The sequence below is a fragment of the Colossoma macropomum genome, unplaced genomic scaffold, assembly GCF_904425465.1.
Source record: "Colossoma macropomum unplaced genomic scaffold, Colossoma_macropomum, whole genome shotgun sequence".
In the NCBI taxonomy this organism is placed as follows: domain Eukaryota; kingdom Metazoa; phylum Chordata; class Actinopteri; order Characiformes; family Serrasalmidae; genus Colossoma; species Colossoma macropomum.
Genome location: NW_023494800.1, coordinates 32862322 through 32888551, shown reverse-complemented (window position 1 = coordinate 32888551; position 26230 = coordinate 32862322). Strand labels below are relative to the sequence as shown.

The 26230-nt window shown below is 40.2% G+C and overlaps 1 protein-coding gene across 4 annotated transcripts in view; it reads right to left on the bottom strand.

The window, feature by feature from the left end:
• Positions 1–26230, bottom strand: part of sec16a (SEC16 homolog A, endoplasmic reticulum export factor) — a 47239-nt gene that overhangs the window by 2853 nt on the left and 18156 nt on the right. For 3 of the 4 annotated variants that reach the window (XM_036588330.1, XM_036588326.1, XM_036588327.1), the window contains 25 exons: positions 26092–26230; positions 25080–25266; positions 23543–23708; positions 22888–23030; positions 21746–21807; positions 21487–21625; positions 20198–20437; positions 19686–19783; positions 19310–19391; positions 17028–17145; positions 16030–16141; positions 15532–15637; positions 14195–14335; positions 13986–14099; positions 12398–12587; positions 11135–11529; positions 10904–10951; positions 9950–10114; positions 9046–9126; positions 8384–8440; positions 8125–8272; positions 6627–6767; positions 6233–6324; positions 4803–4856; positions 2291–2350 (listed from right to left, as the gene is read on the bottom strand). In XM_036588330.1, coding sequence (XP_036444223.1) covers positions 2291–2350; positions 4803–4856; positions 6233–6324; positions 6627–6767; positions 8125–8272; positions 8384–8440; positions 9046–9126; positions 9950–10114; positions 10904–10951; positions 11135–11529; positions 12398–12587; positions 13986–14099; positions 14195–14335; positions 15532–15637; positions 16030–16141; positions 17028–17145; positions 19310–19391; positions 19686–19783; positions 20198–20437; positions 21487–21625; positions 21746–21807; positions 22888–23030; positions 23543–23708; positions 25080–25266; positions 26092–26230 — 3278 coding nt within the window. The remainder of the gene's footprint in view (positions 1–2290; positions 2351–4802; positions 4857–6232; positions 6325–6626; positions 6768–8124; positions 8273–8383; positions 8441–9045; positions 9127–9949; positions 10115–10903; positions 10952–11134; positions 11530–12397; positions 12588–13985; positions 14100–14194; positions 14336–15531; positions 15638–16029; positions 16142–17027; positions 17146–19309; positions 19392–19685; positions 19784–20197; positions 20438–21486; positions 21626–21745; positions 21808–22887; positions 23031–23542; positions 23709–25079; positions 25267–26091) is intronic. The other variant, XM_036588328.1, reaches the window with a different exon arrangement.

The following is a 26230-nucleotide window of genomic DNA, read 5'->3' as shown; positions in this document are numbered from 1 at the left end:
ATAAAATAATCCACGTGCATAAACAAAGAGGTAAAAAAAAAAAGGAGAAAAAATTGCACAAGTTCAAAAAATTATTAAGAGCTAAAGAGAAAATGGGCCTCCTAACAACCACTTGGAAGACCTGGTAGACACCAAAACTGCCCCCATCAGATAAACAGCACTTAAAGCTTTCATCTCTGAGAGAGAGGAGAAAATCAAGCTGCTTCAGATCTGAAAACATCCACAGGTGTTTCTGTCCATCCTTCCACTGTGAGAAGACGACTCAGCGCTACTCCAGAAAATGATCAATCAACTTCTAAGACTGAACTTTGGAGGTGTGGAGAAATATAAACAACTTGTACTTAATGGCTGTTTGGGCTGCATATTAAACGAATGAAGGCTGGTCTCTGACTTTTGCACAGTACTGTATATGGCAACCCTGCAAATATTGGAAACATTAAAACAATTAATTTAGTGATCTTTACACAAAGAACCCTCAGCACTAACTGTATTAACTTCATTTGAATCAGACCAAATTGTCCTCCTTCACCCTCACTGTGAAGAACTCTGATATCCTGCCAATGAATGACAGATATGACTGATGTGTTTCTGGCTATCTAGATCTACTATACACATCACTGCCAACCACTGATGGTGATCATTAGCATGCAGAGAAGGAGTGGTTAGTGCAGACTCGCGTGATGAAAGGGCGGAGCAGGAAGTGCACGTCTTCAGCACTGCTCACTTTTCTACTGGCTCAGCTTTCAGCCAATCAGTGAGCTGGCTCAGGGCTGGTTGCTACAGGTGACAGTTTGAGGAGTCGTGCTGGAGGCGTGGTGAGAAGCGTGAGATGCAGAACGTGTGAGTGTGTGAGACTCCGCCCATTTCAATAACGGTTTTAACAAGCCCTCGTGCACTCAGCCTCGTCGTCTCCTCTCGGGGGATCCCCGGCGCCACCTTGAGGGCCAGTCAATTACTTTATCAGCGCAAGTGAAGTTTATTAGATGACCCCTTGGCCCCGAAATCAATGGTGGCCGAAGCTGTTTATAAGCTGTAGCAGTGAACTACTTTAAAAATGTTTAAAGGGAGAAGTGCACTGGTTTTTCAAAGGTTCTACATAATTTAATTGTTGATATAAACAATCATTCAGAATTTTCTAACATGAAATGGTTCATTGAAGAGATATAGACTCAGATTTCAAACCACCTTGGAAGCCACAACACTTTATATCCATTTCACCATCTTGGCTGCAAATATGTCTCAATATGTGTTAATGTACAAGTATAGGCTAAAAAAAATATACATGAAAATGTAGACTTGCTTAAGTTCAGCTGTTGCCACTTTTCTCGTATCTCTGGCAGGAAACTTTCGTAAAAGTGGAATAGTTTCTTGTAAAATGTCTCCCAACGTTTAACTTTTTGCGAGACTGAAGTCGATTCTCATTCGCCAGCTTCTTGTTCAAATTTTCCACCTTAAATGGTGCCTGAGGCGCCGGAATGTAAATGTTGCACCATTTAAGGAGGAACGGGAAAATTAGAACGAGAAGCTGGCAAATGAGAAACTGACTTCATCTTCGTGACTTTTTAGTGTTTGTCAGTTTCTCATTGCAGATTAAACGTATCAGGAAACCAGCTGGAGTGATCATAAACTCAAATAAGTTCATTCGTCTCCAAAATTTGTCTTAACTCTTAAATCTCTCTTTGCTGTTTTGTTAACTACTTTCTAGGTGAGATTGCTGTCTGTGTTGCTATGGTAACCAACGGTCTGCATGCCAGTCTTAAGGGTTAAAGGGTGAATTAGCAGTTCTACATTAACTCCAGAGTTTAAGACCATTTATTGTTAAACTGTGTTGAACGATCAGCAGAGCTTTATTTTACTGTGAAGGCGGATTATTTTATTTTTACCTACAAATCTAATTCTGCTGTGGAGCTGCATGTTGCCCACCCTGCTTTAGAGGGTTGGTGATAGGAACCAGGGGTCTCAAAGACTACAATGCCATTCTACTCATTATTCAAAACCACCAGTGACCTGTGTCTGAGTGTTTATATGTAGATGATGGCAAAATAGAGATAAATATGAAAAAACGACTTGGTTTTTTTACAGGTTTATAGACAGTCAAAGCAATTAATCACAAATTTAATGTATAATATGTTCAGAATTCTCAAAAAAAGGTTTTGGCCGAAGTGGCCGAGGGCATGTTAAAAAAAAGGACTGAAACGGGGCCAGTGAGAGAGAGAGAGAGAGAGAGAGAGCGAAAGAGAGAAAAAGAGAAAGAGAGAGAGTGTCTGTGTTCACATGTGACTGAAGGTACCTGGTTTAAATGCTGACTCACTTCTCGTGATAAAGAACTCATTGAGCTAGAACGTGAGAGCTAGAACAGCAGATTGACAGAAACAAACAAACAAAAAAAAACCCACCACAAATCAAAATTAATCACATGCAGATTGATCCAGCCCGTCAATCAAGACAAAGCCATTACATCAAAACCATCAATCTCCATGACATCTCGCTTTGTGAGTGTCTAATCAGTGTGTCACATGTGCTGTCACTCTCTCTCTCTCTCACACACACACACACACACACACACACACACACACACACACACACACACAGACACACACTTGAGAGCAGCAAAGGCTTCAAGAACAAACCTTTGCGACTAAGCAGGGAGTTAAGCCGGCAGAAAATGTTTTGAAGAAAAATTCCATCTTTTTGGGCAAAGTGAAGCGGAGGGTGTGAGTGTGTACGGTGCGCTGCTGTCAAAACAGAACTCCTAAATAGGAATATGCAACTAATTTCTGATCTTTGAGTATTTATACGGGCTAATTAACGAATACTCTGTTAACCGCAGGGAAGGGAAAACATTTGAAGCTGTTTTACAGCCCCCCGAAATGTATGACAGAAATGTGCAGACAGCGCATGTGAGCGGTGCAGGGCGATTTTGCCCACAGCGCAAAGCAGCTTTTCAGAAAGTAGGAGTGACCGTTCGCTCTCGCTCCAAAATCGTCCCAATACTGCACCATCCCACAAACCAGTCCTTTTTTCCCTATACTGAGTCACTACCGTGACTGTTACAGCTTTACCCTCCTCTGATATCCCTGCAGACTGGCAGGGTCGCCTACAGAGCAGCGCTGGTAGCTGTTAATGAAGTGATGCTCTTTTTATTTGAGGGTCCCATTTCAGAGGGAAGATTTCAACCACTACACTGTAGCTCAGTTCCAAGGGGCAAGGAGACACTCGAAAACAAGGGGTAGGGGTAAAAATAAGAACTGGGACTGGGCCTTAATCTCCTGCTGCCCATTTTTCTGAGAGAGTGAATGTTAAAGCATGTGTGTTTGTTTACTCTCTGCAGTTTTCTGGCTTGTGATTGGGCCACAGTTTCAAGCTTGTGCCTACCAAAAGAAAATAATATCTTGTGCACAAACTCAATAAATATCACAAGAATTAATCATAAGGAGCGGAATGATTACAGAACGCTTTGAAAGAGCAGCGTAAACGTCTGCGGTTCCACTCACATACTCTGGTGCACGGGTGCTCGGTTAACTGTTTGAGGTTCCAGTATTCAAATAGTAAATTCAATATTCGGGTATTCGTTATGCTTCACCATAAGACGACGTACACAAGTATATTTACGACAGCATGTTCAGCGGTAGTTCAGTTTTGCTTGGTTCCTTAAACTACTGTCTCCCAAGATATGTTCAGTGTGACGTACTTTGTGTGCGTGTGTGTGTGTGTGTGTGTGTGTGTGTGTGTGTGTGTGTGTGTATGCGTTCAGGCATGCATTTTAGAGGTCATGCTAACATATTACTGTTGTCATAGGTGAACATTGATATTTGTTTACATCTTGGGATGTGTGTAACTGTATTTTTTTTTTTTTAGCAAACAAATTAAACAGGCCTCCAGCAAAGTGTCAGAATCTAACAACAGTCTAACAGTGATTAAAAACCGTTTGTTTTCAGAGGGACAAAAGATTTATAATCTATATTAATAAAGTTTCATAACTAGGAATTTCTTTACATCAGGTTTGGAATAAACAACATCATGTTCGATATACAGAATCCGGCAATTAAAAAAAATTAATTAAAAAAAAAAAAGCTGAAAGTCCCTGTGAGCACGCTGACCCCATCAAGTAGACAAAGGTAGGTTTAAAATGGAAAGGAAAAAAAAAAAATTATTCCATTTAAAAATAAATAACACTAACTGCTAACTCTGTTACATCAGCGTTACAGAATCATCCTGTCCACCCAAAATGAGAGAGGACTACAGTAAGTTCTTGGACTCCTGCTTACGGATGGCTGTGGTATCACCAAGGATCAGAGTCTCAGGCTACGTTTACACAGCAGGTAAAAGTGGCCCAAATCTGATCTTTTTTCCCCAAATGCGACACAGATGTGTGTCTGTGTGTCAGTGTGAACAGATAAACACACTGAATCTAAAATTTTCAATTCCGATTTGAGGCGCAATAAGGCATAAACTAATTCTTGTATTAAGCACCTGGATTTTTTTTTTTAGATAAAGCCTTTTTCTGTTCAATGCTCCATATAATCACATAATGTTGATACAGAGAAAAGGTAGCAAATTCTGAAACTTTGTTTTTTTTTTTACAGAAAACTTCATTCAGTTATTTGTCCTTCATTTTCCTTTGAATATTGAAAAACATTTTAATTCGATATACTTAAATGAGCCCAGCTGAAAGCCTTAATGCAGTAAGTGCAAATATTTTGATCTGTGTGTATGTGCATGTGTGCTCATGAGGACAGAGCATGGCAGGATGAACTTCATTTAAAGTCTGTAAGTCATGAAGGAGTAAATGGTGACCTTACCTCTCCTGACTGAGTGCCCTCTGGACCCGGGGGCAAAAGTGTCGGATTAAACATCTGAAGAGAAGAAGAAAGAGTGAACACATGCGTACAAAACCATAATCACCTAGGCCTGGCACAATTATTGCACAACTGCCTAATCGCAGTTATTTGAGATGACGGCAGTCATTTAAGCTGACCGCAATCATTTTCCACAGTTGCTGAATTCCACAGTCATATTGTGCTGCAACAAACAAAACGTGAATGTGCTCCGTTGAGGCAAATGTAAATGAACGAAAGCAGTAAGTGCATTTACAATTGCAATTGAGACATTATGGGGCTTATAAAAACATAAAAGTTAAACAAAAAAAGTGTTAACTTGGTGCTCTAACATGTTTAGAGGGCAGTGCTGAGTAAAGTTTATTTGTTGGCACAGGGGTCGGCAACATGAGGCTCCGGAGCCGCATGCAGCTCTTTTACTGTCCTGTTGTGGCTCCACAGCAAAATTTTTTAAATAAAAATAAAAATAAAGCTCTGCTGATCGTTCAAACACAGTTTTAACAATAAATGGTCTTAAACTCTGGAGTTAATGTAGAACTGCTAATTCACCCCATTAACCCTGAAGATCAGCGCAGACTGCTGGTCATGTAAACAACAGTCTCATCTAGCTAGTAGCTAACGAAAAAGCACAGAGAAAGATTTAAGATGAACATCCATAATTTAGAGATGAATGGACTTATTTGTATTTATAATCACTCCAGCTGGTTTCCTGATACGTTTAATCTGCAACGAGAAACTGTCAAACACTAAAAAGTCAGCATTTTCCCTTTCCACCTTAAATGGTGCATCATTTACATTCTGGTGCCTCAAAACAAAAATAAAAAAATTCTAACATTCAGATACATTTTACAACAGACTGTTCTACTTTTGAGGAAAGGTTTCCTGCTGGAGATGCGAGAAAAGCAGCTATAACTGAGCTAAAGCTTAAAGCAGAGCAAAGTAAGTCTGCAATTTAGTTTATATCATATTTTTAGCCTGTACTAGCACATCAGCACATACTGATACATATTTTACAGCCAAGACTGTAAAATGAACATAAAATGTTGTGGCTCCTAAGACGGTTTGGTTTTTGTTAAAAGGACAAAATGGCTGCTCTTAACATTTGTGTCGCCGACCCCTGTGTTAGCATGTGTGCTTGCAGAATGAGTGCTTTTTATTAGTAAGGAAAATGTAGCTTTGCTTGAGTCTACACATAATTCTATGTAACTGTAGACATTAGTGTGAGTGTATTGATTCCACAGTACAAACAGTGTTAGCTATTAAGTGAAAAGAGCAAGCAAAAAAGCACTGTTAATTAATTTTCATACAAATAATTGTATTCATCAGCTAAAATTTTCCTATCGTGACAGCCCTATCCTCACCATCATGCTAGAGCAAAATCTGTGTGTTTGCACCTGTGGAACTGCAGCACTGGGCTGACTGTGTTCTGTGTTGGCTCCACTGCTGTCGGGAACACTTCCCTCCATCGGCTGCTGGTCATCTGGAGCTGAAGACACAAAAATGATACACAACACTATGGAAAGACCTTAACACTCTGAGCGCAATTAATTTGTGAAATTAAGTTGGCCGACAATCAATGAATTCAAGCATGTGTATAACTGATGATCTCTTTCACACTAAATGAAATAAGGCGACAAAAGTTTTGTTCACAATGTTTGCAAACTTTCCCTGGCAATGTGAACTCACCGACCAACCACTGTTGTCTCTGGTGTTGGCATGGCAACAACCAAGATGACAGATCGGCAGTGTCAGCAGCTAGAACACACACACACACACACACACTCCTACCTGCAGTGGGAACGAAGAGGTTGGCAGGCATTGCCATGGGTGCGAGAGGGGCGAACAGGTCAGCAGGAGGAGGAACTGCGGCAGCAGGTCTGGAATCTCCACGACCTGGATTCAACACATCTACATACCGAGCCTTAGTGCCTGAAACATATACAGACAGACGAAAGACACTGAGCACCACTGATACAAAGCTTGTGGAGAATCTTCAGCCTGCTAAATGTGACTGAGTGAGTGAGTTACAAGGTCCAGAGGGGTGATTCGCATCTAAAAAGATACTATGCTACATGCTAAAACTCTAAGGATTCAGCAGAAGCCAGATTTTCACTCCTTGTAATGTCCCACAGACTTTGTGTGTTTTGGTACTTTATGCTTGGAAATTGGCGCCACCTACTGGCAATGTTCTACATGTAGCTTAAGTAACGTGACTTGTACTTGGTTGATTATGTCATCAGTGTGAGTCTGGTTCGTGCAGTTATCAATGGAAGCATGGCTATCTTTCCTCTGTTTCATCTTCGGTATGTAAGAAGTTTCTTCCACTGTTTATTTCTCTCTGTTGACAAGCATTTGTGAAGTTTGTGTAGATTTAAAAGTGGATTCAGTAGACTGATTTACTGTCAGTCGCTCCTGTGCTTAACTATGCATATCCAGAATTCTCCCTTGCTAATCCATTTCGCTAATACCATTAACGTTTTTCTAATGACGTTATCATGTACAATGCTTGTGTTTCATATCTACTCAACCGCGTCATTAGTCATTTCAATTCTGTTGTACTCAGCTATGTTTCCAGACTTAAAATGTGGCAGAGAATCGTGTTGATTTTTTTCTTAGTTTTACCCTACTCGTGGAATCTCTTGTCGGTGTGGTTATTGGAGAGAAGTTTAGCTGCCTGTTGAGCTAAGCAAGGTGCTTCAGTTGAGGACAGGACACTCCTCATATCCCTTTAAGGCCCAAACAAAAAAGCTGATATTTCTGCCTTTTAATACTACTCAATGCTTTGGTCGCATTTTGAGAAGCAATCATACAACCACCTTTAAATATTTCTCTGGTTAAACAAATCAGTAATCACAGCGATGTGAACTGTGCTCTGAATGTGTGCGCACACATTTGCTCACAGTGCACCCAACAATAAAGACAGCGTGGAGCTTCTTTTCCATGGTAGCACACATAAAGCACGTAATGCCACACTGATCCATTACGGTATTTTACCAATACTCTGAGGGCAGATTTTAAGTCTCTGAATGAACCGCTGGTGAGACAGAGGTAAGAACAAGCCTTTAAACATATTGGTTTCTTATTATTTACAGAGCAATTCACTGAAGTTACTGGACATGACATCTAGAGTTTAAAGGGTCAAGAATGCAGCCTACATGCAGGTTATGTATGTGCTTCAGGTTTTGAATTCCAAAATGATACATGCAAAGTAGTTCTGAGCAACAGCATCTTAGTAACAGCTTGAAAATCTGTGCAAAACACATAACATGAGCTGCAAGAGATTCACCTGCTTTCCTCGAGAACATATTAACAGGCGGCCCTGCCCCCGGTGCACCCAGCGGTCCACCCGGCGGTCCACCCATTCCAGGCCCTGCTCCCAGACCACCCATTGGAGCTTTTGGAAACATTGAGGGAGGAGGGGGTGGTGGCTTATTCTGAAAGAAAAACACACATACCAAAATAAACAAATAAACAAACAAACAAAAAAAACTATTTCACACAAATGCAGTCAAAACAGCACATCCACATACACCTAATGCACTCACCTCCTCCTCTGGTTCATCCAGATTCACCCATCTCTGCTTTTTCTCATCCCAAACAATCTGAGATTAAAAGTAATATTATTACTATTGTCACTTTGCTGTTCCACATAAATGAAAAATCTGTTTACTGCAAAGAAAAAGCAGTGTGCAGAAACAAATGTTTAAAGGGGAATTTCTGTACAGTGACGTTGATAGGAACCAGGGGTCGCCATGACTACAACACAAATATAGCCATTTTATTTACTATCCAAAACCACCAGTGAACCTACACGAGTCTTGTAAATTTATGTATGGATTGTTGAAGGTAAAACAGGTAAATCTGAAAGAATGCTTTCTTTGGGGACTATTTTGCCTCAACACCCTGCAGGCACCCCTCCAACATAAAGAGGTTTTTTAAAAGATTTAGGCCACATTAAACAATGTCTCAGCAAATTTGTGACCATTTTCATTTACAGAAAAAGCTTTTTTTTATGTAGCTTTTAGAGGCATTTTTCTTTGGATGTCTGGTTCCTATCACCACCACTGTGAACAATTCTGTTGAATGGAGCAAGTTTCTGTAGAACGAAGCATTTCACTCCAAACCACTCTGATTGCCTCTGTTTACATCTTAAAGACTAAATTATGCAGATATTTATTTTATCTAGTAAAAGCTATGTGACTCCTACCGATTTGTTCTTGTCATCGGGAAGATGAACTTCATTCTTTCCTCTCCGATACAACCAGCTCAGGATGCCTCCACCTCCTCCCTAACAGAGGCAGAGAGAGTAAGTGCACACAGTTCTGAGCAATCATAAAGCAAGACGAGAAACTTGGGTGAGCAAATATATTCTGAGCAAAGATCAGAAATCAAACAGACAAACTTAAGAAGAAAACAGAGATTAGAAACAAAACATTTTTCATTTTGGTTCATTGTGAACAGAAACAGGGCTTTTTCTGCTCTAAAGTTCAGTGTCCTCTCTTCAGTCGGAACAGAAGAACAGTTAATAACCACCTTCTATATAGCTAGTATACTGTGCATATATTAAAATGACAAATGACCTGCATTTGTTCAGTATAGTCATATGCAAAAGTCTGAACACCTCAGGTCAACTGACGTTTTGTTTCATTTCTGGGTTAGATCAGTTACAGTTACCACATCATCTACAGAGAAAACACTTAAATATGACATTTTTCTGCAAACTTTAGGGCACAATTTCGATTCATTTGCTGAGTTTAACATACTGGAGAAGACTTTGATTTAAAAAACAAACAAACAAAAAAAAAAAGTGCCACCTTTCATGTGTTATGTTTCCCCACTACCTTAAATTCATCAAATAAACAGTAAGTATGCATTAAAAATGTGCAGAAGTGTATCCTCTGTGGAGTATGTGTTAACACTGTCGTTGACCAGTGCTTAAAATGTCAAACCAGAACACAATTCTAGCATTATCAACCAGTTAACTACGAGTCCTGTTTTCAGTTATGCTGTGTACTTAATATTATTTTTTATTTTGTCATTCCTCAATATCGCTTTCTAATTCTTTATGCTCTTAAATGCAACAATTTAGGTGGGTGTGACTGTGGGTGTACCTTTTTCGGCGATTCTTTCTTGGTTTTCTTGGGTGCCTCCTGGGGCGGAGCCTCTGGAATAGGGGGTGGAGGAGGAGAGCTCTGATTGGCTGCAGAGTTGCTCCGTTCTCGTCCAGTGGAATGAGTGGACGACTCTGACGTGGTGCGGGAGCGACGTCCTGGCATCTGAGCAAATGAGAGTCAAGGGTCCAGTCAGAGCAAACATACACTATAACCCAGCAAATCACACAGCAAGTATTCATAAACGTGTCTGAAGAGAACTCATATGTTAACTTATCTTCTCCAGAGAATACACTTAAATACAACATTTTTCTGCACATTTTAGTGCACAATTTCTAGTTATTCTAGTTATTTGATTAGTTTAACATGAGAAAAAACAAAATATAAAATCATATAAAAGATGTAAAATGTGAATTTTTCAAATTTTCTGCATTACTCAACAGTTAAGATGCAAACAGAGTCATTCAGAGCGGTTTGGTGTGAAACGCTCAGTTCTAGAGAAACTTAGAGTCAGAATTGTTCTCAGTGGTGGTGATAGGAACCAGACGTCCACCTCTAAAAGCTCCCTCACAGAAAGTTATTACATGAAATGGTTATGAACACAGAGCCTGGTGACTGAGACACTGTTTTACAATAGTCTTGAGAACATATCTCTTCTTTATTTTTTAAATAAAATGGCTGTATTTGTAATGTAGTCATGGCGACCCCTGGTTCCTATCACCACCACTGTGCCCTATCATACCAAACCACTCTGAATGACTGTTTATATCCGAAACACTGGATTATAAGAAATTATAAGAAGACTGCTGGAATTCCTCTTTAAAGTGTGTTCTCTGTACAGGATGTGCTACATTTACATTCAGAAAATCAACAAAATATAATTTTACAAGATTTCTGCATATGACTGTACATGTAATGAATGAGTGAGAGAGTGCTAAAGAGAGATTTACGTACCATGTGTGTTGAAGACTGAGAGGTGGTCCTGGATCTTCTTCCTGAACTCTGAATATAAATCAATGACATGCATCAGCAGACTTTGACAACAAAAGAACAACTCCTATTATTATAGTACTGAATAAATGTAAAGACCAAGATGTGGAGGTTGAAGATTCTCCACAAGGGGGCACTATGAGTTCCATAAGGGTGGTGCTTCCCATCAGTGACACTGCGTCCTTGTTAACTCACCATGTGGGCCATGTTGTCATAGAAGTCCATCTGAGGAGGGAGCCCGCGGGATGGGGGAGACGGCTGAGGCAGCTGAGGAGAGGGAGGTGTAGGTGTAGACTGTGCCCCAGGGATTTGGGGGGGCATTCCAAAGGGCATCTGAGGGTGCATCTGAGGGGCCATGTGAGGGGGCATTTCCGTAGGTGTGTAGAGGGGCATCTGTGGGTGCATGTTAGGGGACAGCGTAGGGCTCTGGGTTGGCATGGGTGAGTAAGGTTCCTGGTGTTCAGGCTGGAACTGTGGGGGGAAGCCAGGCTGGGCTGGAACAGGGGCTGCTGGGTAAAACGGAACACTCTCGCCAGGGGGAGGGGCATGATGCAGTGGGACAGCCCCATCTTGCAAAATGGTTACTGGAGCTGGAACAGAGACAACCATATGTGGACACGGTTAGAGAACAGAAGAATCAGCAGAGGAGGTGAGATATGGAGACTAAAACATCTCACACTTGTATGTCAGCTTATATTTATTTACAGATGTTCAAGCAAAAAAAAAAAAACAGTAAATTAATTAAGCACATACCACAGTCATATGCCGGTCAAATTACATGACCCCAAGTGAAAAGAAGCACATGTCCTCTACAGTTCTGGACATTTTAATGCACAATTACTGTTTATTCACTGCGTTTAACATATTAGATAAAACATATTAACTTAAAAAAAAATGTGGTCTATGCAAAAGTTATGGCACATTTTATGTTTGTAACATATAAACAGAAATTGTGCACTAAAAACAGAAAAATGCCACATTTAAGTGATCACAAGTGTTCAAATGTTTGGGTATAATAATACAATCCCATAATACAACACAATAGTATACATGTATACTATAATATATATTTTTCACAATACCAAAATTTTCAGTTTCAACATTTGATATGTTGTCATCGTATGATTTTCAGTTAAATATAGGGTTTCAATGATTTGCACATCACTACATTCTGTTTTTATTTACATTTTGCACAACATCCCAATTTTGGGGGGGGTTTACACATGGTATTCAAGTTTAAACTCTGAGAAAGTGTCAGGTTTGTTGCCTAGGAGTATTTCACAAAGCAGGGATTTTAAGTAAAGCTGGAATCCTTAAGTGAGGTTTGTCCCATGTAAATGTTCCTGTTGGACTCTGGAGTGACTTCTAGCTAAGTGAGAAATACTGCTTTGCAAAACAGCCTCCTTATGTTTACATATACAGAAATACAAGCAGTCAGAGCTGCACAGCATCACACACCTGGTGGCATGAGCTGTACCCCCGGCGTTGGTGGGCCTGGCTGTGGCATTAGGGAGGTCATGAGGGGGTTATGAGGATCGGCGGTCAAAGCTGAATGGTCAGGCAGGCTGGGGTGTTCCTCTGAGCTCGGCGTAGTGCAAGCAGACGGCTGAGGAGTGCTGCGGTCTGTACGCAACGATATCACACCATCCTGAGAGAGAGGGTGGGGGGGGTGGGGGGTTTAGAATATAATCAATATTCACAAACCTCTGATCACCCATGAATTTATAAAAAAAAAAATAAACAACAACAGGAACGGAACACCTACACATTAGGGCTGTCAGATGGGATCACAAATCAAACTCAAATTTTTCACTTTTTTGCTTGTCAAATATTGCAATATATTTGAATTTTATAATGTATTTGAATATATAATTTTTTTAAAATCACATTATTTACAAAGAAAATAAGTAAGAGGATGCATTACTGAAGTAAAAGCCTAAGTAGATCTCTAAGTCAATGTTACGTCTCCTAAATCCAGCAGCAAAAAAAGTATCAAGTGACTCCAAAAGCGCACAGTTTTAAACCAGCCATTTTCAGCCAGGTCACAACCCGCGAGATGGTCAGCAAAAAAGGTATATAAGGGTATTCTGACGTACCTTTGAGAATAATATTCATAAAACTCCCATAATTTCCATAAGCTAAATAGAGCGGCTGAGCTGAAAGGTGAAGTGTAGTGAAAATAAACATCTGTAGCAGTTTATCTACACAGCTTTACCTCCTTATATAGATTCAGTGATTATCAGCTTACTGTACTACAAAGTAGGGGTGGCCAATATGTCAGAAATACAGTATCACGATACTTGAGAACACTTTCACGATGAGGATATTTCAGTTTTGATAAGTGGAACAGATACATTTGATAAGTTAGAACAGACAAATAGTCCCAGTAGTCCAACATTTAAAAAGCACTACCAAAAACTACGAATACAATGGTTTTTATTCAACATTTCACAACCTGTACAGCACTAAATCCAATTAAACAGCACTACTTATGCTCTCTTTGTAATGAAACATGCAGGTCAGAGCTTTTTAACTACTAACGACATCTTCAACATGCCCAGAAATGCATATTGTGACATAATTTAACATGATAACAATAAAATACCATAATTTCACCCACTTTAGCTACAAAGCATCCACATTCAGAGCGATGGCTTGTCAGAAAGTCTGCCATGTGAAGCAGATCATTCAGTTACCTCACACAAGATCGTATTTCTGCCGGTCAGCGTTATTCATTTTATACAATAACCATATTGCCTCCTTCAGACGGACTGAGCTGCTGTCGAATGTCTGCATGTCCCAGTAGCATGTAAAAGCACATATACTGTTTGGTTTATGATCAGCAACGAATGGCAGGTTCTTCCCACCACCTAGTGGTCGCTGTTTGTAATAACGTTAGTAACTAATCGGCCTGGAACACAGTATCAGGGACTTTAAATATTCAAAAGGACATTTTCTGCATTCAAATTCACTCCTTTGGATTCGATGAATAGTCTAATTTTACTCTGACAGCCCTACCACACATCATTCTTAACGCAGCACACACCTGAATCTGACTGCTGAGTTTTCTGAGAAGCAGCAGCCAGTCTGGCTCCTGGAAGAGCTCTTGCTCCGGCTTCTCCTTCAGCTGGGGGTCAAAAAACCTCAACCGCTCAGACATCTGTAATCAGACAGAGAGAGAGATCAGCAACAGGAGAACAAGAGTGGGCGACTACAATCAAGATAAAAATAAACAAAATATAAAATGCCGCGTACCTGTATGAGCTGACTGATGAACACAGGTGAATGGTAGTCAGGTAACGTCAGCAGCGCACGGGAAATGACCTCACAATAATGGAAGGCCTGAGCACAAAGCCCCGCCTCCGCCAGCCGACATGCGTAGATGAACTTGAACACCTGTAAGGGTTAAAGGATGAAACTTCGTAACCATCAATAATCAGTGTACAGATACTCAAGAACTCGCCATTTTAACTGACCCAGAAAACGACAGTGTCTTGCTTGTGAGGTAAGTATAGTATACTTTGTTTCTATTGGTCCTTCAACAGAAGCATGTTCCCAAGTATTTATTGTTAAGAACGTCACTGAGAAGGCGAGTGAAGCAGCTGTAATTAGATTAACTACATTAGCTAACGTTAGCTAGCTGTTTTGAATAATCACGGTGTTGTAACCCGTCCCTGACTGTGATTGAGCCTCTTGCAGTGCTGAGACGTACACAGAGTTCTTTTAAAGTGTACTTACAACAAAGTGTTTAGTCGTCTCAATTGTACTACCAGTTCAAACAGTGCTGGCTCATTAGCTCATCTGAAGGGGCAGCTTCCATTACTCACAGCTTATCCCACAGTGACCAAAACATTTTGAATAACAAAAAATGTACAGCTCTGCTGCTAAATTTTCCTTCATGCTACTGATTCCGTTCAAGCCTATTAGCAGCAGAGCCATCAGGTAACAGAAACGAGCCTCATCAACCAGACCTTTGGAGGCTGTAACTCACAAACACAGTCAAATATCTGAAACGTACTTTTTGAGTTATCTACACTTTCATTCAAAGGTTTGGAATTATGTTTTTGTAAGTTTAGAATCAATAATATAAAATGAATTTGGTTGCAAAGCAACTCATAAAACTATTGTAACGCACCAGTTGACCCTTTTTGTATATTAGGATTAAGAACTAATATACACTTACATCAATCAAAGCATTTTTGCTCCGCAATGAACCAAGTATTTGTCCAGCATCTCTTAAGGATACCTGAATATCTGATTTACATCTCTAGAGTAATATAATAGAGCCTCAAGAGTCTGTGCTTCACAGAGCTGTCACCACAGGTGTTATGATAAATACACCGATGTTCAAAAATGTTGCTTAATTATTAATAGTAATTGCAACAAACCACACTTCTGCCGAGCAATGAACTCCAGTAACAGTAGGCTGTGGATGCCAAGCAACATGTGCACAGTTATGTGTATAATGATCATTTTGTAGGAACTATCCATGTCACAGTCAGTGGCGTGATAGTATTAGCAGCTCCAGAAAAAAACTCCCAGTTAAAGGTATAAACTTCAGACACAGTGAAGAAAGTGTGTATGAGACTAACCTGGAAGTTGGGCAGTGAGAGAGGCTGAGAGCCCAGAGACTGAGCGTACTCATACGCCTCTGTTCTCTGGATCGCTTCAGTAGCACAGAATCTCACAAAGGGCAAACTGAGAGAGAGATAGCGAGAGAGTGAGCGTGAGCTTGTGTCATGCCTAGAACGTCCAAGAGATAAAACTATACCAAAAAATTGTGAAATCAAGCATTTTTGAGGCACTGTCAATTAAATAACTGCTGTTCCGTTCCTCTATCCAGAATTAGAAGCAAAGGCTTGAATCTTAAACTTGAAACTTGCTAGTTGAGGAAGGAATTATGTAAAATAATGTGGGTTTGTCATTTATAGCTTTAGTCATAGCTAAAAATGGAATGTGCATATATAAATAATCAATATTGAATGATTTTTTGGCCATATTGACTAGCTCTAGTGTGCAGTTTATATTCGCACTATATATGTCTCATACATTCGCATAAACACTGACCATGAGCAGTAGATGTACTGTACCTGTGGTTGGAGCCAATAAGGACCATCTTGGTGCTCTTTTTGGTAAAGACCCCCAAGCCCACCTGAGCCATCAGGTAACAGAAATGAGCTGCATCAACCAGACCTTTGGAGGCTGTAACGCACAAACAGTCAAATATCTGAAAGGTGTACTTTTTCAGCCGTTAAAAGATTTGGAATTGGGTTTAAGTTTCAGAATCAATAATATAACACCAATTTAGTGGCAAAGCAACGTATGTGAGTATTCTAATGCAGAAATGCATAAATTATAATTAGAAAGCTGGAAAGTTCAAATTAACTGTAAATACACAATTACAGCAACAGTACACAGTACATAATTTAATAACTTCTTGGAATAGTTAATAAAACATTTGAAAATACATTTTATTGTCTTCTTTAAGATACAATCTACAATGTGTAAGTTATTAGTGCACATATTTGACCAAAATCATTAATATGACGAGTGACTCCAAACGTTTGAACTGTACTGTAAGCTAATATACAGTACTGTGTAAAAGTCTTATGCTCCTAGGCAAACTGTTCAAAACCATTCATCTAGATAGTGAGCGTCTTTCTGCCATTAAAAACACCACATAACATTAGAATAAATGCAGATAATAGAAGCACTGATGTGGCAAAAAGTAACAAGAATTTCTTGCTTTCAAAAAGCTTCAAAAACATATCTTGTGAGCTAATTAGAACACGTTTCTGGTTCCATATTTCTCCTTTACGCCCCTGGTCACTGCATGGATTTGTTAAATTTCACCAGCATGTCTGATTTAATTTAATGGAGGACTGATCAGCCAAACTAGGTGGTGGATTATTAACTACAAATACTAATTCTCTGCTACAAGGAGAGGTTTGAAAAACTGCATATTGTGTCCTTACTGTAAAATATGTTCCAAAGTGACTCGGCAGATTAGATAAAGGTAGTAAAATAGCCTTCTGGGTGCGTGTGTGTGTGTGTGTGTGTGTGTGTGTGTGTGTGTGTATATGTTTACCCAGAGTGTCTCCCATTGTCGAGACGGTGCGCGTGTCCAAGTCCAGAGTGTGCGTAAGGTTGGAGAGCACCATGGCCAGATGGGGGCGCCAGTCTCCCCACTTCTCATCCCCACAACACTGTCAATAAGAGAAAGAGGAATATTAAGCTGCTACTACTATTATTACTATTACTACCACCATTACTGCTACTACTACTACTAATAATACTACTGCAAATACTAATGATACTATTAATATTATTACTAATAATAATACTACATAGAATGTTCAATAAATGAACAATTAACTCAATTGTACGAGACATGTATTATGATAGCAGTGGCATTGCGGTATGAACAAAGCACCATGCTACTGTCATTCCATGCTGGCAATCATTATCCTCTGTCTCCAAAGCAGAATGGACAAACTCGCTTGTTTTCATGAATTCATCTGTCATTCATAATTACGCCTCTATTCTAAAAAGGTCTGTCTGCTAATATGTCCAGAGTGAGTCCAATAAGACAGATTTAACTACATTGATAGCTAGGTCTAAATTAGAATAGTAACATGTCTATCAGACTCTAAGATGATTTCCACTCTCTTGTAGCCTCACATTAATGTCTACTGTTACTCAAAATCATGTAGCGTCAAACAAAACGTACATTTTCTTTTGCGACTGTATAAGCAGAAACCACTTATTCTCCAGGTACTAGCAAACGTTAATTTGGCAAACTCCTTAAAAACGACAGTGGACACATAGAAAGACACACCTATCATTGCAGTTTACATTCTGGTGTTTTTGGTGGTCATGTACAAGCTTGTTAAATGTATCCTGACTGTAACAGCTAAAAACAGCTGCCACACAGATCACAAGTAAAATCTGCTTGACAAAAAAGCTAAGTCGGTTTTATGGTAAAGGACGCGCGAACATGAAAAATGAATAGCTTTGGACAGAATTCATTTAGGTGAACTTTAAACCCCCCAAATTCATGAACCTCAGGCCATGAGCCAATAGAAAACAAGAGGGCAAACTGTTGTATTTTCTTTCTGAAAAATAATAAACAGAGAAACATTCCTCAGTCAACAAACCGTGGCTTGTCACTCACAAACCAGTTAACCATCTTACATTAACTGTTTACAGAATTATATGCTATCTCCGAAACCACCTTTTGACTTCTGCTGCACCCTCGTGAAGAAAACAGTGAGGCGGTGGTCCGGTGTGACAGCGGCTTAAGGCTATACAGGACATGTGAAGTGAAATCAAACAGCCTGACCTCAAATACATGTTCTTGTTGCTGTGTTATCTTTCCTCTGTATTAGGTCATCAGCATTTTAAGACCCATCATGTGTTTCATTGACTGCATTTCTGCTTGCATTATTTGTTATACTGGTGGTGTTGGGAGGGTATGAGGGGGACATTTGATGATGTATAGAGCCACCTGCAGCTTGTCTTTGGCAACAACAGTCATCAGTCAGTCATTCACTCTCTAAAGCCGGGGTTACACTACACGACTTTTGCCCCGATTCTCAGTCTGGCTGAGTCTGTGCTAGTTGTCTCTAGTCTGCAGATGTTTGGGTCAGTCGGAGTTTGAAGATTTTTGGCCTCCTGATCAGACCAGTCAGAGTTTATCAGACGTTTGATTTTTCCGACCTGACTCTGAACGTAATCTAGCGTAAACCAGTCAACGACTCAATCTGAACGGACTCCTGCAACAGCCAATGAAAACAGAGTGAGAAAGAAGAAAATACAGCAAGTAAACAAAGAAAAATGGTGAAAAGTCTCTCAAGTGTGGAGCGAAGCTTTTTAATGAGCTGAGCTTAAGGCACAATCAAGTTTATGTATATTTAAAACTCTAATAAATACCAACCGATCAAATTTTTAAATCCATGATCCTCTATTAAACGTTTACCAGCTGCTTCTTTACTGTTTCAGTGCAAACAGCAAAGAAAACAGCAGCAGCACCTACATGTTTGTTTATTTGGGTCTCCTAGTAACACGAGAGTCGCGAGAGTTCAGTGAGCTCCGTTCGGTTCAGCAGCAGCTGAAAAGTTGAGAAGTGTGTGATGCCTGATCATTTAGTGTGTGATCCCCAATATATTAGTCGCCCAAAAAAATCTGCACAAACCAGTCGGACAGTGTGAGACACCCAGTCTTTTAGAATCTGTTAAGACTTTAAAAGTCATGTTGTGACCCAAGGCTTCAGCTCTTGTAGGCTGGCCTGCTTGAAGGGTCCAGCAAAAAGACATCTAAAAACTGCGTTATACATGAAAAATATGCTCACTGCCTCACACACACGCTTACCGTAGCAGCAGCTGGCATCCTTCCTGACATGAGCTGGTAGACTGTCTGCAGGGGGTCGTTGATGGGAAGACTGTTGGCAAACCTGACAAACACACACGCATAAACTTTACAACAGGTCATGTTTTCAGATCACAATCCGGAAGTACGTGTGCACATCCCTTGAAATATGTCTTCAGTTTCACAGCTGCTCATAAATCACATAAATTCATTCCTGTTTCTTTTACAGATGCAAATTAACAATGTGCAAATTATTATAATTATTACATGACATAAAAAGAAAAACTACAGGTGGGAGTTATGAGCTCCAATTTATTTTCTGTACGGCAACATCTGTACTAAATACTATCAAGAAGAATAAGCTGTGAGTGCGTGTTACCTGGTCATGACTCTTGCGTGTGTTCTATTGTCCATCTTACTGGCCAGAAGCAGTGCGTGGCCCCAAAGCCCGTTCTTCATAGCAGACTCAAGAGCATCCTAAAACACACACGTCAAAGTCAAATCTCACATATACAGTCAAACATGATTTGCTGACGTGAAAATAAGTTTCAGAGATTCACAGAAAATAAGTTAACAGATTCTTCACAATTTAATGTTTAAATATTTAAATGACTGTATTTACAGAAATTAACATACAGGTCTTTTTATATTTTGTGTTTTTTTTTCCCCCCCAATATGTCACATTTAGCAAATAAATAGAAATTATGCACTAAAGTTGGCATAAACATGTGTTCACTTATTTTCACTGTTCAACTGAATATGTAATACGTCCAGGGGTGTTTGAACTTTTGCACACGGCTGTATGTATTTGCTGCACTTATAATTTGCATTTTAATATGGAAGAAACATGCAAATGATGTGCAGTTTGAGCAACAGTGTCTGTATTCTTGCCTTCTTTCGCCCAAACAGCAGCAGTTCCCTGAAGCGCTCTGTTTCCTTCCCAGCATTCTCAGGTGTGCCCATGAAGGTGTCGGACAGCAGAGACAGTGGGCCGGACCCCTCCTCCTCGGGCCGCTCCAACGCCTCGTTGGTGAAATCAATCAGATTTGCTTCGTTGGGCGATTTACCCGGCAGCCACACAGAGCGATGCTCCTTCAGCAACAGATCAGCCAGGTCTGTACCCACCACAGTCTAATACAGAGAGAGAGGTTGTGGGGGAGTGAATCAATGAATCACCCTGTTTCACCTTTTTAAATTGTTTTGTTTCTCCATTTAAACCACTCAAAACAATAACAATACAATAATTCAACACTGCAACTTTTTATTATTTATGTACTACTGTAATCTACTGACTTCAATTAATATACAGATTTCATTTTTTTTCATTAATTGACTAACTGAAGCATCGTACCATCTGTGGTTTATTCTCCCACATCAAAGTCCCAACTATTTAATTAGCAGTTTCTTCTTCTCGACTGGATCATATGAACTTAGCATTATAGAGCGCTTTTTAAATGAAACAGTAAAGCCATATCGCCCCCTACACTTCCTGTAGTGTATTACAGTCTGTCAGAATGACTGCATGGATCATATGAACATTATAGAGGCTTTTTAAATGAAACAGTAGAAGCCATATCGCCCCCTACACTTCCTGTAGTGTATTACAGTCTGTCAGAATGACTGAGTGGATCATATGAACATTATAGAGCTTTTTAAATGAAACAGTAGAAGCCATATCGCCCCCTACACTTCCTGTAGTGTATTACAGTCTGTCAGAATGACTGTGTGGATCATATGAACATTACAGAGGCTTTTTAAATGAGACAATGTAAGCAATCTATCAGAATGGCTGCCTATAGCATATGAACATAGAAAACAGTTCTTTTGTTTTTAAAAAATCTTACTTTTTCCCCCATAACTGACCTCCAATAATTAAATGACTAGCATTAAATAAGATGTTGCTGTCAGAACAAAACCTCATGTCTCCAAAGTGGTAACTTTACAAGAGAAGGAAAAAACATTATTAAATTTCAGTGTAAATTAACGTATAGAAATTGTATTGAAAAGTTTTGGACCCAATCATCCTGAAGTTTCTTACACATTTATTACGATGGAGCTACAAGGTTTTGTCCCAACATCTACAAAATACTGTATTCAAAGAAATACACACTTTTAGAGAATAGAAACAAATAATATTTTAAGGACAGAACAGCACTTATGCTTTACACAGTTGCACGTACCCCATTCTGTCGACAGAGCAGTACTATGAACTCCCAGATGAGCACAGCGGAGTCTTTGTCGATGAGGTCGTCATTTCGCGCGCATTCCTGAGCTTTGTTCTGGGCAAACTTTATAACGTCCACCTTATGGGTCTCTTCCCTGAAACACACAAACACACACAGGTCAGAGAGAACACATCAGGTGAGCATGCAGGTGTCTGTCTGTGTGCAGTAATGCTAAGTCACTGTGTGTTAGATCGAGAGCAAATGTCAGTCTTACTTGACGAGTGGTCCTGGGAAAGCTCGTAACTCGGCCTGCTCTGGAGAATCCTGCATCATCGTCTAGAACGACATCACACCCCAGTCAGAGGTGGGCACTTTCATACATACCACCAAGCTGAGAGCGTCAATATACATACAGTACTGCGCAAAAGTCTAAGGCACATACTGACTCAGATCAATAGTATGTAGCCTAACCTTATGGAGTTACTGATCTGAGCCACATACAGACTCAGATCAATAACTACACAGAGTTAGGCTACATACTGACTCAAGTGAGTGGCTACACAAGGGTAAGGCTACATACTGACTCAAGTGAGTGGCTACACAAGGGTAAGGCTACATACTGTCTCAAGTAAGTGGCTACATAAGATAAGGCTACATACTGACTCAAGCCAACAGCTACACAAGGTAAGGCTATATACTGACTCAAGTCAACGGCTACATAGCGTAAGGCTATATACTGACTCAAGTAAGTGGCTACATACTGACTCAATCCAACAGCTATATTAGGTAAGGCTATATGCTGACTCAAGTCAACAGCTACATAGTGTAAGGCTATATACTGACTCAAGCCAATGGCTACATAAGGTAAGGCTACATACTGACTCAAGCCAACAGCTACATAGGGTAAGGCTATATGCTGACTCAAGCCAACAGCTACATAGGGTAAGGCTATATACTGACTCAAGCCAATGGCTGCATAAAATACAGCTACATACTGACTCAAGCCAATGGCTACAAAAGGTAAGGCTACATACTGACTCAAGCCAACGGCTACAAAAGGTAAGGCTACATACTGACTCAAGCCAACGGCTACAAAAGGTAAGGCTACATACTGACTCAAGCCAACGGCTACATGGATTTGTTCAATACCATCAGCATATATAATTTAATGAAGGACTGATCACTAGGAACTGTAAACACTAGGTTTAAGCTAAAGCACACATACAATAAATTTCTTTTTTTCTAATGTTGAATTAAAAAAAATAAAACGTTTACTGCTCAGATAAGACTTTTGCACAGTACTGTATATTCAACAGGGATAAACTAAGTCAAAATAATGAATCCACTCGAGATTCATGGTGTCAGATTCCATGTCAAAATAGTCAGAGCGAAGGCAGAACCCAGGAGTCGTATTACCTCCGTGCTGTGGAGCTCCACGAGAGCCGGTTGCCCAGCTGAAGGCAGGTTAGGCTGGACCAGGATCAGCTGACCTGCCGGACCGAACCGTGCACAGCAGTGCGGGACAGAGAACTTCTCCGGAGTCAATGGCCTCGGAGGAGCTGAGAAAGACAGAGAGAGAGAAAGGGAGGAGTGGGTATGTGTGTACGGACATATGTAGGGGTATGAAGTTAACACTGTATGAGTTTTTAGGGAACTAAGGTTGTTTTCATTGGGAGAAATGTTTGTCGTGCTGTTTCCTCATTTACACTAAGTGTAAAGCTGCATAACATCTTGACTCAAATGAGTGGCTACATAAGTTAAGGATACATACTGACTCAAGTGAGTGGCTGCATAAGGTAAGGATACAAACTGACTCAAGTGAGTGGCTGCATAAGGTAAGGCTACATAACGACTTATGTCAATGGCTGCACAAGGTAAGGTTGCATACTGAAGTCAATGGTTGCATAAGCTAAGGCTATATACACTGACTCAAGTCAATGGCTACATAAAATACAGCTACATACTGACTCAAGCCAATGGCTACATACTGGCTCAGGGCAATGGCTGCATAAAGAAGTCAACAGAAATCTTTGAAAGTAAAATAACGAGTGAACGGGAGTGAGATAGTTACGCTGTTCTGGGGCAGTCCACGTGGTCTCTGTGGCATTGTACTGGCTGTAGCCTTGAGCGTCTGTTTGGTCAGGAAACTGACCGTAGGAATAGTCCACAGGCAGTGTTGTTGCTGTGGCATCATAACTTGCGGCAACCAGATCCGGCTGACTCCTGTACACCTGACTCTTTAGGAAAGAGAGAGAGAAGAGGGACATCACACACAGATACACACAGGTAGACGGATGTACACACATATGCTGTAACATATAATGTCAAAATAAAATGTAAAAATCTGATGCACCTTCGGATGGAAGAAACGCTCATTCAAGCGTTTAAAGCTATATTAGTTAGTAACACTCACAGATGACAGCTACCAAATGCAGAAATAACGCATCTATGTAAAATTCAGGATAACTATATATAGAATCAGAAATCAGAAGGCATTTTTCCTCCTTAATGTGACGTATTTCCAACGGAAGCAGGCTGCTTAGGCAGGAAATACTAAATAACCAAATCTTAAGTACTACAATATTTTGATGTGTATTTTCTGTAATTTCCAAAACACAATTTATTGATTCTTGAAAGCTTGATTTTATTGTGTTTTACTTTTTAAGAGTAATAAAACGCTGGTTAGCATCCACGTTGCTATGGCTTTCATCAATATGACACAGTGGATTATGCTTTATGTGCCCATGGACATGAATAAAGTATGTAAAAAAAGATCCATTTTAATTTCAGGTTGCCTTTAACATCTTGTGGTTCTCTGTGTTTGTTTAGTTGGAAACCCAAATATTACTATACCGGAATGTTGGCACCCTTAATTTGGAGAAGCTCGTCCATTTTACTCTCTACCACGGACAAGATATCATACAAAAATTGACATTATAATCTTTCCATTGTGGCGTTCATAGTTAATCAGATAATATTCTCTTTGCATGGCCCGTAATTAGCCATAGATTACAATGATTGTACAAAGAGAATAAATAAAAATAAAAAAAAAAATCACGTGGGACTTGAAAGAGAACGAAAACAATATATACGTTCCCGTTAGAGCTAACAGAATGATCTGCATCAGGTGGAAGACTTTTTCCCACAAGCCAAATGTGGACTCTGAATATGGACTCTGGCATAACAGAGTGGCTTAGAATGCTGGCTTAGATATCTTGGCCGATATCCTTCATTTTTCTTGTATTTTTTAGTTTTTCCTCTTGCGGTCCACTTAAGATGGTCATGTAAAATGAGTTATGGCTGTTTTTGCCAAATAAAGCCACGTACATTTTCCAACCTCTCTTGATCCCTTTGAATTAAACAGGCTATGCCTCTAAGACTGATGTAATGCACTCTTTAAGATATGTAAACATGCTCTGTTGTAACGGGCTGCCCTCTGTTGTGCCCGATTTAAAAAGAAGTCTGGACCAAAACACTCTTTCAGCGTTAATGGATGGGGGTAAACTGCTGTAGGCATTATAGACATACACTGTTACAAAATAAACCTGACCCAAAACCTGAACCTCTTAATTTCTTACTGCACTTTTTAAGTGAGCACACACACGCACCTGCTGCGATCGTGAGCTGAAGCTGCTGCGCCGGCTGTGTGCAGAGTGGACGCTGTGGGCGGATCGCTCGCTGTGGACGGAGCGCCGGTCAAATTCATCCGCATACGGATCCCGCCGGCGACAGTCATCGTCGAAACTGGAGTCGTAGCCAGGATAGTAGCGCCATGGATCATCATAGTTTTCTGGCCTGAAGATGGTGGAAACCATGGAAACGAGCAGGTCAAAATGATGCCACAATGGGAAGCGGAAGTCGTTAGTGTCGATATTGATAACATTTCCCACCATTTCAGGTGGTTGATAGTTCTGCTTACATGATTGAGGCGAATAAAATGATCCTAACCAACTGTCACATTTCTGGATACGTATTAAATTGAGGTCTATTCAATTCAGCACAGCCACTAAAACAGAAGACTAGGTCAGGGGTCGGCAACATGCGGCTATTCTGCTGTCCTGTTGTGGCTCCACAGCTGAATTAGATTTGCAAGTAAAAATAAAATAATCCTCCTTTACAGTAAAATAAAGCTCTGCTGATCGTTCAACACAGTTTAACAATAAATGGTCTTAAACTCTGGAGTTAATGTAGAACTGCTGATTCACCCTTTAACCCTGAAGTTTGGTGCACTGACTGCTGGTCACCATAGCAACACACAAAGATCTCGCCTAGCTAGTAGCTAAAGAAAAGGCAAAGAGAAACATTTAAGACGAACATCGATAATTTAGAGACAAATGGACTTATTTGCAATTATAATCACTCCATCTGGTTTCCTGATACGTTTAATCTGCAACGAGAAACTGAAAAGAAGTCAAATGCTGAGAGACATTTAACAAGAAACTGTTCTACTTTTGCGGAAAAGTTTCCTGCCGGAGATGCAAGAAAAGCAGCTATAGCTGAGCTAAAGCTTAAAGCAGAGCAAAGCGAGTCCTTCATTTATATTATATTTTTAGCCTGTATTTTAACCTGGACTAGACTGTTTTAGAGGGGTGTAGTGTGTATGATCATTAGTGTGTGTACCTGCTGGGATACTGTTGGCTGTAGTAAGGGTCTCTTCTGTAGGCCTCGGGGTCGTAGTTATACCAGCTGTAGGCCTGGTCATAGTAAGCTCTATAGCGGGGGTCATAAACGGCACTGGGGTCATACCACCTGCTCCGAT